Source organism: Trichechus manatus, unplaced genomic scaffold, assembly GCF_000243295.1.
Source record: "Trichechus manatus latirostris isolate Lorelei unplaced genomic scaffold, TriManLat1.0 scaffold00185, whole genome shotgun sequence".
In the NCBI taxonomy this organism is placed as follows: Eukaryota; Metazoa; Chordata; class Mammalia; order Sirenia; family Trichechidae; genus Trichechus; species Trichechus manatus.
The window spans coordinates 3,185,250-3,201,175 of NW_004444121.1; the positions used below are offsets into that span (position 1 = coordinate 3,185,250).

At 59.7% G+C, this 15,926-nt stretch overlaps 1 protein-coding gene across 1 annotated transcript in view; it reads left to right on the forward strand.

Moving 5' to 3' along the window:
• The window catches only part of ADGRB1 (adhesion G protein-coupled receptor B1), an 80,185-nt gene that overhangs the window by 29,065 nt on the left and 35,194 nt on the right, over positions 1-15,926 (forward strand). Inside the window, exons 17-21 of the mRNA XM_012558762.1 lie at positions 4,387-4,626; positions 4,843-5,062; positions 5,662-5,722; positions 8,435-8,599; positions 8,699-8,806. Of these exons, the coding sequence (XP_012414216.1) occupies positions 4,387-4,626; positions 4,843-5,062; positions 5,662-5,722; positions 8,435-8,599; positions 8,699-8,806 (794 nt within the window). The remainder of the gene's footprint in view (positions 1-4,386; positions 4,627-4,842; positions 5,063-5,661; positions 5,723-8,434; positions 8,600-8,698; positions 8,807-15,926) is intronic.

Consider the following 15,926-nt stretch of genomic DNA (forward strand, 5'->3'; position numbering starts at 1 on the left):
CTGAGCCCTGACCCTGGTCACACTCTGAGCCCTGACCCTGGTCACATGCTGAGCCCTGACCCTGGTCACATGCTGAGCCCCGACCCTGTCACACGCTGAGCCCTGACCCTGTGTCTCAGCTGGGATGGTTTGTGCATGTTCACTCAGCATTACTTACGACATATGTTTGCAGGGCCGCCTCCTCTTACAGCCACGTGTGACACTCGACCACATGACATACTCACTCTTGGAAAGAATGAGTCAGAGGCTTCCACCCACCACTGCAGACCCTTCAGGCTGCTCCCCTCCATTGTACACACACACATGCATGCATGGGCTCAACGCCCATGTTTGACACATCTGCTAGTGCTCTGTAAACACGGTGAACTCTCTGCAGCCCCCCTCATTCCGGCCACCACAGTCACGGGACCAAATCTCACCCTCTCTGGCCAGAATACAGCAGGCCACCCAGACCTGCACCCTGGCCTGGCACCATGGCTCAAGGGCCCCCTCTGGCCCCTAGACCAGCCCGCCCAGTGGCAGTAAGACTGCTTGAAAAGGCAAGGGGGGCTTGCAGAGTTCCCTAATGTTTACACCAGCAGAGGTTAGGAATACCTTAGCGCATCCTGTCTTGTTCCTCGGCCAGATGTGTCTCCACCTGCAGAGGGGGCGGTGGTGGCCTGTCAGTCACTTCTGCACTCCTAGAACCAAGCACTGCCCAGGTGAGGGCAGTCATGGTTATAAGTGAGGAAATGAATGATGGATGCAGGAGTAAGTGGTGGATGGATTCACAGTGGGTGGTGGTGGATGAGTGGGTGGGTGGATGATCCATAGCCCTGGTTGAATAGATGGATGAGTGGATGATGGATGGATGGATGGATGGATGGATGGATGGATGTGTGGATTGATGGGTGACAGGTAGATGATGGATAAACAATCAGATGGGTGGAATATCACTCTTCCAGGGCTGCTGAAACAAATTACCATGCAGTGGGTGGCTTAGAACAACAGAAATTTATTCTGCCACCATTATGGAGACTAGAAGTCTGAATTCAGGATGTTGGCCAGGATATGCTCTCTTCAAAGGCTCTAGAGGAGGATCCTTCCTTGTCGGTTTCAGCTTCTGGTCGCCCCCAGCATTCCTTGGCTTGGACGCATCATTCCAGTCTCTGCCTCCACTGTCATATGGCATTCTCTTCCCTGTATGTTCATCTGGCTGTGTCTCTTCCCCTCTTATTATAAGGACGCCAGTCATATGGGATTAGGGTTCAGCCTACTCTCTCGTGACCTCATGATAACTAACTGCATCTGCAAAGACCATGTTCCCAAACAAGGTCACATTCACAGCTACCGAGAGTTAGGACACGATTCAACCTGTAACAGGATAAATGGATAAATGGGTGTGTAGGTGGATTGTACACTGGAGGGTGAGGGGATGGCTAGAGATGAGGGAATAGATAGACGATCAGGTGAAAAGAAGGAAGAGGGTGGGAGACTGGTTGGAAGGATGGATGGGTTGAGGTGGATGGATGGGGATATGGATGGCTGGGTGGGTGGATGGATGGATGGATGGGTGGGTGGGTAGATGGATGGATGGATTGAGATGGATCATGGATGGAGAGAGGATGGGTGGATGGATGGATGGGTGGATGGACGGACAGTGGATGGATGGATAGATGGATGATTGGATGGAGGGATGGTGGATGGATGGATGGATAAGTGGATGAATGGTGGATGGATGGTGGATGGATGGCGGATGAGTGGATGAATGGTGGATGGATGGATGGTGGATGGATGGATGGATGGATGGATGGATGGATGGATGGTGGATGGATGGATGGGTGAGTGGATGAATGGATGGATGGCAGACGGATGGATGGATGGATGGCGGATGGATGGATGAGCGGATGACTGGCAGATGGATGGATGGATGGTTGATGGATGGCGGATGGATGGATGGATGAGTGGATGAATGAATGGATGGCGGATGGATGGATGGTGGATGGATGGATGAATGGTGGATGGATGGATGGGTGAGTGGATGAATGGATAACTAATGGTGGAGACACACATGCACTGGTTGATGATGGGGTTGCTGAAGGCCAGGAACACGTGCTGAAAGTTAAGCTCCGTGGTCCTGAAAGGACAGCTCCATGGGTATTTCACATGTACCAAAAAAGAAGACTCATAGCTCATAGGGACCATACTAGGACAGAGTAGAACTGCCCTATAGGGTTTCCAAGGAGCAGCTGCTAGATTCGAAGTGCCACCGTTCTGGTTAGCAGCTGAGTGCTTAACTGCTGCGTCACCAGGGCTCCTCTTTCACACGTGGGAGATTACGAAATGGAGTGTTTTTGAATTCTTCTTTGTTTGTTTTTAATAAATAACCCGCAGTTGCCTAGAGTATAAAAGTCAGAGCGGGCAGTATCCAAATGGATCATCTGCGTTTCCCTCACTTGAAAAGTGGTGCAGCTGGGGTGAGTGGGCAGGTGCTCCAGAATAAGGCCAGGGCACAGGGCTACTGCCCTCCCTGCGAGGGTTCATCCTGCTACGCCAGCATTTGTTGGAGTGTATGACTGCAGCCTCCAGCCCTACAAGGGCTCCAGGAAGGGAGGGGTCCCTGCCTGTCATGTCATGTGCTCCTGGTCCACATAAGTGCTGAGGGCAAAGGCCCTGAGAAGTCCTGTAGCAGGCTCTTATTCACCCGGTGAGTATCCCCTAACTAGCTGGCTCTCAGCACCCATACTCGGCCCCACAGGGTCCTCTCCTGTCTGTGCCAGCAGAGCTGACCAGCCTGCGCGGCACAGGGCACAGTGTGTAGAGACATCCCTCATACTCCCTCGGCTCCCAGCCTGAATCCTGACCCCCGCCAGGACCTTCAGACGCCCCCACCTGACTTCACAAAGCTTCTCCATGTGGTCATCTTTATTAGCTTATCTTACAGCCAAGGATGCTGAGGCCCAGACAGCTCCAACAAGCCCGGGGTCCCCCAGTGCATCATTGCAGCCTAAGCTGTACCCCACTTGTGCTGACCCCGGCCCCCGCCACACAGAGAGCCCAGGCCTGGCCCCCTCCCTGGGGTCTCTGCCCAAGTGCAGTCCTGGTCCCTTTAAGAGCCTCACCGCCTCCCTCACCCCTGCACCGGTTTCCTAGGAGAGGACAGTGAGGGGGAAGGCAGAAGGGGGGTGAGCGGAAGGGAGACTTGGCAAGGTCCCCAGGTCGCTGTCAGCGGCCCGGTTCCCATCCCGATTTCCCCCACACCGGCTGGCCTTCCTGATGGGGGCAGAGGGGGCGAGGGAGGAAGGGGGGTGGGGGCCGGCCCCACACAGAAGCCTCTTTGGTGCCTGTAAGGGCCTGAGACTCACACCAGTGAGTCAGCGAGTGGGAAGGAGGTCCCAGGCGTTCCTGTGGTCGTTCTGCTCCCCGACCTTTCCGGGGGGGGGGCTGGGGGAGGGGCAGAAGCCCTCCTCCTCTCCAGCTTCTCCCCTCCTCTTCCCATCCTACCTTCTTCCCTCCACCCCCCCATCCTAACTTCTGCTCTCCACCTCCCGTCTCCATCCTAGCTCTGCCTTCCGCCTTCCCACGCATCCTAACTTCTGCCCTCTGCCCCCCATCCTAGCTCTGCCCTCTGCCCCCCATCCTAGTTCTGCCCTCTGCCCCCCATCCTAGCTCTGTCCTGCACCCCTCATCCTAGCTCTGCCCTCTGCCCCCCATCCTAGCTCTGCCCGCCGCAGCCCTGAACTCAGTCCCTTCCCTGCTGTCCCTCTTCCCTTCTACTTGCCCCTGAATGGAAAGCAGCCAGGGCAGTAGGGCCCCTGGTGGACCCTCTCCTGGCCTCTGCTCCCTCACCCCAAAAGCGGCTTCTGAGGCCAGGCCGGCCCCCTGCCCACAGACCGGGGGCCTGGAGGGAGCCTTCGGGTCGTGAGGTCAGGGTGGTCTGAATGGGAATGGGCATGGATGTCTTCCTGCAGCTCCCAGGCCCCTCCCCAGGCCTTCCCCACAGCACTGGGCCCCACCTGCTCCTGGCCCCTAGCACTGGCGGCCCGCGTAGAATCTGGGATCCACATGCCCTCCTCCAGGGGCCTCCCGCCTTACCTGCTTCCCCAAGCTCTGACCCCCAACCTGAGAGATCCCCTGGTCCCTGTCTGCCACCCAGCAGAACCCAAACCCCCTGAGGGAGGACCTGGTCTTGTCAGCTCACTTTGGAGCCAGGAGCTGTTTGTTCAGAGAATGAGCAAAAACCCTTTGAATGCTGCCCATCCTGGGGGGGTCACTGACCCTCTGGGAACTGGACTCACTCATTCATTCACCCCGTTGGCTCATTCATTCATCCCCTGAGCACATCTTTTCTCTCCGATCAGGGCAACAGCATCTGCCCTCAGGGCCCCCCCCACATCTACCATCCAGAACCTTCCGCCCTACCCAGCAGGACCCCCACCAGAAACACCTCACGCTGGTGAGCTCGCTCCCCATACGGGGTGAGACGGGGCCCTCCACAGGGGGCGAGGGCCAGGACGGGGTGCTGGGGGCACTGAGCGTGCCCGCGTGTAGTGGAGAGTCACCCCTGTCTGCAGTGCCGGCCTGGGCCCGCGTGAGCCGAGGATGGGGCTCTGCGGGATCTTATGGCCGGGTCAGCGGGCCCGATGGGCCCCTCCCTCCAGCTCAGGGATCCTGGCTCTGGCCGGGCTGGCCCTCCTGTCTGTACCGGGGAGAGGATGAGTGCCTCCAGGGCCATGTAGTCAGCAGAGACATTGTCCGCCCCCTTCCCGGTCCTGGAGGTGCCGCCGGGCGCCACAGTGGCCACTGTAGATGGTGGCCCAGAGCTTTCCCCCTTCCACTGGGGGGGTGCTGTGCTGGCTGCAGGTGGGGCATGACAGACATTAGGGTTGGGGACAGGGTGCACGTGGAGCGTGCGGCTGGGCCCGTGACGAGGCGCCTGGGGCTGGCTGCACTGTGCTGTCCAGTCCTGCCCTGTGCCCTCCTGCTCCTCACCTGTACCTGCCGGACCTGCACTGTGGTGTCACACTTTGGCCTGCAGCTGTGTGTTGGGGGTCCCTGCGCGTGTGGGTCTCTGTGCCTGCAGGTGGGGGTGTGCAGCTTGGGGTGAGTGTGTGTCCATGGAGATACGTGGGTGAGGGCGGGGGGGGGTGGTTGGTCCAGGAATCCCTGACCTCACAGGTGGAGGTGGGGTGCAGCGGCTCAGGGGGGGCAGGTTAGGCCTCCACGCTGTCTCCCCTCGGCATGGTCAGAGGGTTGGAGGCCCGGCAGGAGGCGGTGTTGACACTGCTGGGCTTGAGGCTGTGGGCGCAGCCGCTTGGAAGGCCTCTCCTCCCAGCTTATTACTGCTTACTGTCACTCTCCCCCACCCTGCCACCATCCTCACTCCACCACCACCCCCATTGTCAGCACCCCCACTACACCTCCGCCCAACCCTGCCCGCGGTAGCCCATGCTGGCCATGATGGATAAGCAGGAGCCCACTGGCAGGAAGGGCGTAGGGGACCCCCAGGCCCAAAGCCCCACATGCACAAAGGCCTGAAGCAGAGAGGGCTTGGGGGGCAGGGGCCAAGTGGTCCGGCGAGAGTGTGAGTCAGGGGGCAGAGAGCCAGGTGGCTGAAGGGGGAAGCACTCAGGCCTGGGAGCCTTGTCCACTGTCCTTGCCCAAGCCCCCACTCATTTCTAGGGCTATAAAGGGGTGAGCTGCCTGGCCTCAGGGGCGACCAAGCAGAGGCAGAACGAGTGCGGTATGGAAGGAGGGAGCTGACGCTGCCTGGGCACCGGCTCTGCCAGGCCCTTCTGTCGAGTGCTTATCCCGTACCCCTGTCCTGTCCTCTCCAGACTGGCCCAGGCCTGATGAGAAGCCTGAGGGTCAGGGTGGTGGCAATGCTTGCCAGAGTCACACCTGTCTGGAGTGACCCTGCATTGCCCTCCCGGGCTGCCCTGCATCCAGATGGCCCCACTGACCTTGAAGAGATGTGCCGAGGGCATGTGGGGGGTGGCTGCAGGAGGCTGTGGCGGTGAGGTGCCGGAAGACATGTGGACGATCTTCCTCCTGGTGGCACTCACTGCCCTGCCCCCTCTGCCATTGTGTGTGACTACCCGTTTCCTGCAGCAGAAAAGTCTGGATCAAAACCCCAGCTTCCTAGGAGACCCCAGTGGTTCGTATCCCTACTGGTGATAGAGCTATTCCTCGTTTCTGCAGGGGACAAAGCAATCAGGAACAGCTGGGATGTGGAAGGGCAGAATTTAGGGTAAATACAGGAAGGACTTCCAGGTGAGCAGGGAGAGCAGAGTGTCCATGGGGTCCATTCTCCTTTCTCAGCCTTGGTGCAGGGTCCCTGGAAGCAGGGGGCTGGTAGAAGGACCTCGAGTTCACCCAAGGCAAGTGGGATGTTAAGTGAACGTGGGGATGCCCGGAGGGTTGGAGGTGGTCAGGCAGCTGATGGCCGATGCCAGCTGGTGATTGTGCTGCTTGGGTTCAAATCATCATGTGCTGATGGGGATGGCGGTGGCAAGGCCTCCTGCAAGACTGGTTCTCCTACCTACACCACGCCCTGGACATAGTGGGTGTGGAATGAATGCTCGTTGTTGCATGCTGCTGGTGGTGGTCACCAGGCTCGCTCGTCCTTGTGACACTTGCAGCAATGGTTCTGATGAGGTGATGGCAGTGACAGTGATGTGGTCATGGTGGTGACTGTGACAGGGCAGCAATGGAAGGAACAGAGTGGTGATGGCTTTGGTGATGAGCACTAATGATTGTGTTGCTGATGGTCATGTTATTGGTGGTGGCAGTAGCGATGGTGGTGGTAATGACGTTTGTTATGGTGATGATGGTATGGATAATGTACTGGTGTTGTTAGTGGTGATGTAGCGGTAATGATGGTGGTGGTGATCACGTTGATGTTAACGATGATGATATGGATGATGGTATTGACGGTGGTGCTGGTGGTGGTGATGATGCTGGTGGTGGTGATGGTGCTGGTGGTGTTGATGGTGGTGATGGTGGTGATGGTGGTGATGGTGGTGATGGTGACATTGATGGTGGTGGTGGTGGTGCTGGTGGTGGTGATGATGCTGGTGGTGGTGATGGTGCTGGTGGTGTTGATGGTGGTGATGGTGTTGATGGTGGTGATGGTGGTGTTGTTGATGGTGATGGTGGTGGTGTTGGTGGTGGTGGTGATGGTGGTGATGGTGACATTGATGATGGTGGTGGTGGTGGTGGTGGTGGTGATGGTGATGATGATGATGTTGATAGTGATCATGGTAATGTTGATGGTGGTGATCATGTTGATGATGTTAATGATGTTGATGATATGGGTGGTAGTGTTGATGGTGGTGGTGGTGGTGCTGGTGGTGCTGGTGGTGGTGATGATGATGATGGTGGTATTGATGATGGTGGTGGTGGTGGTAATGGTGGTGGTGATGATCATATTGATGATGTTAATAATGTTGATGATATGGGTGGTGGTGTTGGTGGTGCTGGTGGTGTGATGGTAATGATAATGGTAGTGGTGGTATTGATAGCGGTATTGGTGGTGGTGCTGATGGTAGTGATGGTGTTGATGGTGGTGGTGATGTTGATGGTGGTTATTATGGATTGAATTGTGTCCCCCAAAAATGTGTATCAACTTGATTAGGGCATGATTCCCAGTACTGTGTGATTGTCCACCATTTTATCATTTGATGTGCTTTTCCTATGTGTTCTAAATCCCATCTCTATGACGTTAAAGAGGCAGGATTAGAAGCAGTTATGTTAATGAAGCAAGAGTCAAACTACAAGATTATATTGTATCTTGAGTCAATCCCTTTTGAGATGTAAAAAAGAGAAGCGAGCAGAGAGACAGGGGGACTTCATACCACCAAGAAACAGTGCCAGGAGCAGAGCACGTCCTTTGGACCCAAGGCTTCTGCACTGAGAAGCTCCTAGACCAGGGGAAGATTGATGACAAGGACCTTCCCCCAGAACCGATAGAGAGAAAGGCTTCCCCTAGAGCTGGCAACCTGAATTTGGACTTCTAGCCTCCTAAACTGTGAGGGAATAAATTTCTCTTTATTAAAGCCATCCACTTGTGGTATTTCTGTTATAGCAGCACTAGATGACTAAGACAGTGATGGTGATGGTGGTTATGGTAATGATGGTGGTGGTGGTGGTGGTAATGATGGTGGTGGTGATGAGCAGGTTGATGATGTTAATGATGTTGATGATATGACTAGTGGTGTGATGATGATGGTCATGGTGTTGATGGTGGGGTGTGTTGATGACGGTGACAGTGGTGGTGATGGTAATGCTGGTGGTGGTGATGATGTTATTAGTGTTGCTGGTTTCAATGATAGTGATGAGGATGGAGGTTGTGGTGACAGTTAAGGTGGGGTTGGTGATAGGCTCAGCTCTTAGGGGAATTTGCAGCCCACCGCTCACCCCGGGGAGCCAGGGCCCACCCCGTTGGCACTTTAAGGAGCCAAAGGGCACAGACATGACCAGACGCCACAGGTGGGTGGGAGAATTGGAGTGGAGAGCAGAGGGAAGAGTGTCCGAGGCCCCGCAGTCTTGGGGCTGGCCTTGAAGGTTGGTGAGGATTTGGACCTAGTGGAGCCGGGGGAGTACCCCCGAGAGGCTGGAGGTGCCCGTGGGCTGCCCCATGCCCAGCACAGGGCCCAGCACAGGGCAGGCCAGCGAGGTGCTACCTGATGAGTGACCATACTGGCCCCTTACCCTCCAGCGGATGCCGGTGGCTGGAGTGTGAGGGCTGGGGGAGAGGCAGGCAGTTGGCCCTTTGGCTGGCAGGGGCAGGTGAAAGGCCAGGCTGACTTGGATGAAGGTCTGGCAGGTAAGGTTCTGAGTGAGGGCAAAGGGGCCGTGGGCCCTCCAGGGGGGCCGAGAGTCTTCCTGGGAGGTGTCAGCAGGTGGAGTGGGGCTTGCAGGACCCTAGACCCCCCTAGTTGGCTGCTCTGGACCCCCGTGCCCCCTGCCCAGGTGGGTGGGGAGTCAGGAACAGAGCCGCCGGGCCCTGGGGAGGGCCAGGTTTCCAGCTGGGGTCTGTCGTGTGTGGGAAGCCCTGACTTAGGGCACAGTGGCGCCGGCAGGAGCCAGGAGATAGGCAGCTTGGCGTGGTAGGGGACATGAGTTGCCCCAGGCCCCGGCCCATCAGCGCTGGGGGAGGCTCCCGGGGGTACCCCACAGGCAGGACACAGGCCCAAGGAGGTAGGGAGCCGGAACCTGGGAGCTGGAACTGAATAAGACCCAGGACAGGCAGGTGTCCGAACCCCAGGTTCCACGAGTCACCAAAACCAAGGTCCTCACAGGGCCACGGGCATTGTCCCCTGGCCCTGGGCTGGGAGGGGTGACCTTATGGGGGAAGCAGATACCGGCCTGCCCTTGGGGTTCGGAGTGGCCGCTCTGAGGGCTGGCTGAGACAAGGAAGCTCTGTGGGCGAGATGGGAGTTGTGCATGGAGAGGGCCAGGGGGGCTTCCTGGAGGAGGCAGTGGCTAAGGGGAGCCCTCAAGGATGAGGCTGAATCAGCCAGGGAGCAGGAGGACATCAGGTCAGAGGGACTAGCCAGGACCTGGCCTGGAGGCAGGAGAGTGTGTGTGTCCTGGTCACCAATGTTCCGTCTGGTTCAGCATGTGTAGGACACCGGGTAGTGTTCACAGGAGGATGATGGGGAGCCCAGTGATCCGGGCAGGCTCCCTGGAGGAGGCTGTGCTCTGCAACTTAAGATGTCAGTAGGTGCATTGGGAGGTGGGCACTCCCAATGGGAGTGAGAGCTGTAAGCAAACACGTGGAGGCTGGCTAAGCAGGGCTTACACCTGGATCGGTGATGGGGTGGGGATTGGAGGCAGGAAGGAAGGATCTTGAAGGCCAGGCTGAGACATTTTGAAGGGCTCCCTGAAGCCCACTGCCTGCCCAGCATCTGAATTCCCCTGTTGTGCCCACTTGAGCCTTTTCGTTCTGCAGTGTGGGAGGAATTTTTGTGAGTCATTCACACTTGAGTATGAATTAGCCTATAATCTCCCAGGGGACCATGACAGCGCACAGTCTCATAATAGCACCTGCTTCCTGGGCTGGCAAGAGGCCTCATGAATGCAGAGGAGGCCTGGCTCAGCGAGGGGCACATGGCGGGCACCCTCTGTGCCACTGCCTCCTTCGAGACTGGGTCCCAGTGTCTCCCTGAATGGCGTACAGGGTGAGGGTTGGTCCCCATTGCCCAAGGCAGGCGGCTTGAGCTCCAGCGGAGGGCGGGGCCAGACCTTGGCCCAGTGTGGAGTCAGGCATGGATGAGCTCAGAGGTCAAGGAGAAGGGACAGGAAATTGTCCCTTGGGTTTAGTGACATGGAGGTCATTGGTGACCTTGGCAGGAGAGGAGTGGGTACAGTCCCTTTGGTGGGGGTGACTGATGACCTGCAGAGGGTGTGGAGGGGCTGGGCCTGTTGGAGAGCCCTCGTCTGATGGGAGAGGTATAGCGCTGTCCTAGGAACCTGTCTGATGGGGGAGGCACAGCCCTGCCCTGGGAGCCTCTGTCTGATGGGGGAGGCACAGCCCTGCCCTGGAAGCCTGTCTGATGGGGGAGGCACAGCCCTGCCCTAGGAACCCGTCTGATAGGGGAGGCGCAGCCCTGCCCTGGGAGCCCCTGTCTGATGGAGGAGGCACAGCCTTGCCCTGGGAGCCCCTGTCTAATAGGGGAGGCACAGCCCTGCCCTAGGAACCCATCTGATGGGGGAGGCACAGTCCTGCCCTGGGAGCCCCTGTCTGATGGGGGAGGCACAGCCCTGCCCTAGGATCCCGTCTGATGGGGGAGGTACAGCCCTGCCCTGGGAGCTCCTGTCTGATGGAGGAGGCACAGCCCTGCCCTGGGAGCCCCTGTCTAATAGGGGAGGCACAGCCCTGCCCTAGGAACCCATCTGATGGGGGAGGCACAGTTCTGCCCTGGGAGCCCCTGTCTGATGCGGGAGGCACAGCCCTGCCCTGGGAGCCCCTGTCTGATGGGGGAGGCACAGCACTGCCCTGGGAGCCCCTGTCTGAGGGGGGAGGCACAGCCCTGCCCTGGGAGCCTATTTGATGGGGGAGGCACAGCCCTGCCCCAGGAGCCCCTGTCTGACGGGGGAGGCACAGCCCTGCCCTGGGAGCCCCTGTCTGAGGGGGGAGGCACAGCCCTGCCCTGGGAGCCTGTCTGATGGCGGAGGCACAGCCCTGCCCTGGGAGCCCCTGTCTGATGGGGGAAACCCGGCCTGGGAGCCTGTCTGATGGGGAAATACAGCCCTGCCCTGGGAGCCCCTGTCTGACTGGGAGGCACAGCCCTACCCTGGCAGTCCCTGTCTGATGGGGGAGGCATAGCCCTGCCCTGGGACGGAGATACAGCCCTGCCCTGGGAGCCTATCTGATGGGGGAGGCACAGCCCTGCCCCAGGAGCCCCTGTCTGATAGGGGAGGCACAGCACTGCCCTGGGAGCCCCTGTCTGAGGGGGGAGGCACAGCCCTGCCCTGGGAGCCCCTGTCTGATGGGGGAACCCCGGCCTGGGAGCCTGTCTGATGGGGGAATACAACCCTGCCCTGGGAGCCCCTGTCTGACGGGGAGGCACAGCGCTGCCCTGGGAGCCTGTCTGATGGGGGAGGCACAGCCCTGCCCTGGGAGCCCCTGTCTGATGGGGGAGGCACAGCCCTGCCCTGGGAGTCCCTGTCTGATTGGGAGGCATAGCCCTGCCCTGGGAACCCCTGTCTGATGAGGAAGCCCTGCCTTGGGAGCCCCTGTCTGATGGGGGAGGCACAGCCCTGCCCTGGGAGCCTGTCTGATGGGGGAGCCCTACTCTGGGAGCCTCTGTCTGATGGGGAGGCACAGCCCTGTCCTGGGAGCCTGTCTGATGGGGGAGGCACAGCCCTGCCCTGGGAGCCTGTCTGATGGGGGAGCCCTACTCTGGGAGCCTCTGTCTGATGGGGAGGCACAGCCCTGTCCTGGGAGCCTGTCTGATGGGGGAGGCACAGCCCTGCCCTGGGAGCCTGTCTGATGGGGGAGCCCTACTCTGGGAGCCTCTGTCTGATGGGGAGGCACAGCCCTGTCCTGGGAGCCTGTCTGATGGGGGAGGCACAGCCCTGCCCTGGGAGCCTGTCTGATGGGGGAGCCCTACTCTGGGAGCCTCTGTCTGATGGGGAGGCACAGCCCTGTCCTGGGAGCCTGTCTGATGGGGGAGGCACAGCCCTGCCCTGGGAGCCTGTCTGATGGGGGAGCCCTACTCTGGGAGCCTCTGTCTGATGGGGAGGCACAGCCCTGTCCTGGGAGCCTGTCTGATGGGGGAGGCACAGCCCTGCCCTGGGAGCCTGTCTGATGGGGGAGCCCTGTCCTGGGAGGACTCCTGCTGCAGCCCTGGTCCCTCTGCCCCTTTGAGTCCTGGGAGGAGTCGCTGCCGCAGATCCCTGGAGGAGCAGATGTCACTGACCCAGATTTCTCAGGCATGGGACCAGGAGGGGGCCTGGCTCCATGACCCAGATAGTCCAGGTTTCTGTAGCTCAGATGAGAGGTGGCACAGGGTCTCCCACGTGTGGGAGTGGCATTGTGTGCAAGAGCTGTGTGCAAGGAATGGCCTGCCATGCGGCCGAGATGAGAGCACGTGCAGCATCCTGCAGCAGGAAAGGTTTCAGTTAGACTTGGGGAAGAACTTCCAACCTTGAGTCAGGGTCTGAGTATAAGAAGATGCCTCCTACAGGTCTCGTCGAAAGGAAGAGGGTCAGTGGTTCTGAGCTTCCCCGGGCAAGGCGTGCCTGAGATACAAGCAGGGGCCTGAGTCAGGGCCACTGATTCAGCTGCTCTGCTGAAGACCAGGCTTGGCTGGGTCCGGATGCAGCCTGGGCAAGCCTCCGCTGACCAAGTTCTTCCCCTGGCTTGGGATGGGGTGCGAGGCTCGCCTCCCCCCACAACCCCCTCGGGCCTCAGCTTGTCTCTGAAGGTCCCTTGCAGATCTGGTATTCAGTCTAGTGGTTCAGACTGCTGTAGGGGCAGGGGTGGGCAGAAGGACAAATTGGAATTCTGGTCCTACTGCTGTCTTGCTGTGTGTGGCTTTGGACAATCGCAGTACCTCTCTGGGCCTTAGTTTCTTTGTTTACAAGTTTCTTTAAAGGTTACAAGACAAAATGCACAGAAAGGCCTGAGCACACCATGGAAGCGGCTATTCGTGAGGGGCAGGGGAAGGGAGGGAGGGTCCCTGTCCCTGTGCTGACACCCCAGTGCTGGCTGCTGGCCTGCCAGAGCCAGGAGGACGTTGGTGTGGGGCCAGGTTCGAGGCTGGCAGCCTGCACGTCCATCCTGCAGGCTCTGGGTGAGGCCCTCCACCAGCCCCCTGGTGGATACCTTACAGCACGGTCAGCAGCTGCCCGCCTTCCAGGCCACCAGCCTGAGCAGCCGGTTCTCTGGACCAGACAGGCATCTTCCCGTGCCCCCCACGGCCTGGAGGGGCCTGAGGTGGCAAGAACAGGCCCCAGCTGGCCCCTCAGTAGAGTGGGCAGAGGCCCTTTGCCCTCCCTTGCCTCCAGAAGAACATAAGCTAATTAGCGACCACAGCAGGCCAGGCCCCCTCGATCCGGCTGGCATGCTCCCAGGAGGGGCGGGCAGCCGTCAGCCTGGCGCCCTGCGGACCAGCCAGTGGGCCTGGGAACGTGCCAGGCTGCCGGCCCCAGCCAGCCTGGCTCCCCCACCTCAGGCCTCGAGAGTGATGTCCCCCCAGTCCTCCCAGCAACCTTTGGGCTGGCAAGACACTTTGTTTCCGGGTCCCACGCTTGGGAGAGGAGGCTTGGACTGGAGGCAGAGCTGGGGTGTGACAGGGGCTGGCTGGGCACTCGGGCCCACTGGAGAGAAGCCTCGTGCAGGTGCTCCTCGGATGCGCTGCATGTCGGTTTCCTTTGCCTGGGCTACGCTGGCTGTTTTAGTGTTTGGTTGGTGGCTTGCTGGCATGGGGCACAGCCACCATTCACCCCCTCCTGGCATGAGGGTGGACGCCCCCAGGGCATGATAGGGGCGGTGATAGCGGAGCTGGAGATGAAGCTGGGTTCTACCGCATAGGACCCCAGCACCCTCCCGTCCCAGGGCCTCTGTGCCTGACCTGCCCCCTAGTCATGGGGACAGAGGCTTCTCCCCTGTAAGGGTGCTAGGGGAAGCAGGGAGGTGGGGGGAACGTCTGGTGCAGGAGACTGAGGCTGGCTAATGCAGACTGCCGTCCTTGCCCCTCACTGGGCTGTGTGCCCACTGGTGGCAGGCCGGGGAGCGGGAGCCGCTCGGTGCAGCCAAGCCCTGGCCTCCATTCTGGAGGTGATCAATACTGTCAGCTACCCCCTCAGGACGAGGGCCTCAGACCTGGCCCAGGCTCTGCTGTCTGTGTCACCCTGCACTGCCCTGATCCCCAGCTCCCTCCCAGGGACCGGGCAGCCCTGGGGGGCCCTGAGGAGACAGGGAGGCTCAGATGGGCTGAGGCCCCAGGAGCCAAAGAGGCTGAAGCTCTGGGGCTCTTCCGTGGCTTTCGCCCACTTTAATATCCCTTTATATGGAGGATGAGCTTCAGGGCCTCCTACCCTGGCTTCCTTGGGCTCAGGGCACAGTGCTAGGACAAGATCGCCCCGGTCACCTGCACTTCACAGATGAGCAGACAGGCCCAGAGAGGGGAGGGGTGTGCCCTGCAGAGCCTGAGGACCCCTTGGCCCTCCTCCCACTCTGCGTCACCTGTGACTTTGGGTACCTCTTGCCCCCTCGGGCCTTAGTTTTCCTCTTCTGAAAAATGGGGGCAAGTTTTTCCCCATGGAGGGAGACTCAGGAGGGAAAAACGGATGGGAAGGGATTCTGGGGAGGGGGGGCAGCCCTGCCCAGAACATGTCTCTCCTGGGGCGGGTGGTGTGGAAGCTGAGAAAGTTCTGCAGCACCATTGGCTGCTGAGGGGGTGGTTGTGTAACACACTGAATTCAGTGGCGATGACTTCGGGGCTATCAGATACAAGGATGTGGGGCACCGTGTGCGTCAGCCCAGCTCCTCCTCTGGACGTCCCCCCATTTAGAGAGGAGGAAGCTGAAGGGGGTGGCAGGTAGCTTCCCAAGGTCACACAGCTGAGAAGGTGCAAGGTGCCAGAACCCAGGTGTCTGATCAGGGGCTGTGTGGGTGGGCTGGAGAGAGCACTGGACAGGCCCACCCCACTGTGCGACAGGGCCCTCAGAGTGCCATGGTGGGAAGGGATGGAGGGAGTGAAGCGAAGCCTCTGGAACGCACCTCACAGCTCTGTCTGTCCTGGGCTGGGAGTGGTTGAGACTGCAGTGTGAAGGCTTAAGGGCAGACCCCAGGAGGACCCTCACTGCAGAGAAGGTGGGAGGAGATGGGGTCAGAGGGGCTGGGGAGGGGTGTGATCATATTCAGCCCCATGGTCTGAATGATATTCAAATTCTCACTATGCGCCACAAGCAGGACGCCAGCTTGTCTCTTTGGGTGTCCTGGAGCCCCTCCACAGGGCCCTTGTGGCAGGACTTGGGGCCTGGGCGCCTCGGAACCAAGACAATGGGTCCGCGAGGGATGGAGACTCCAAGTGCCTGGGCAGGGGGCTGCCCTCAAAGGGTGGGAGGATTTGGATCACCAGCCGGAGGAGCAAGGGGAGGCCGGATAGCCAGCAGTGAACGCCCGGTGCGCCAGAACCTAACAAGCCATGTATTTAAATGAAAGCAGGCGCAACCGGGGCCTCTAGACAGCAAGAGGGACCTGGTGCAGACCCGTGCTGGAACTTTCTGGCTGCTGGCAGAGAACAGCCTGAGCTGGCCGCCTCCAGGGAAGGCTGTTTCTGTCCCAGGAGATGCGCTGGCGGAGACCGGGGCGACACAGCCTGGGGGCGGAGTGGGGGATGGGCCGTCCCAAGGTCACCAGCGCCGGCGCCCCGGTGGTGGGGACAGGAGAGAGCAGAGCGGCCCCGCACGCCCCTGCGGTGGCACCCCGG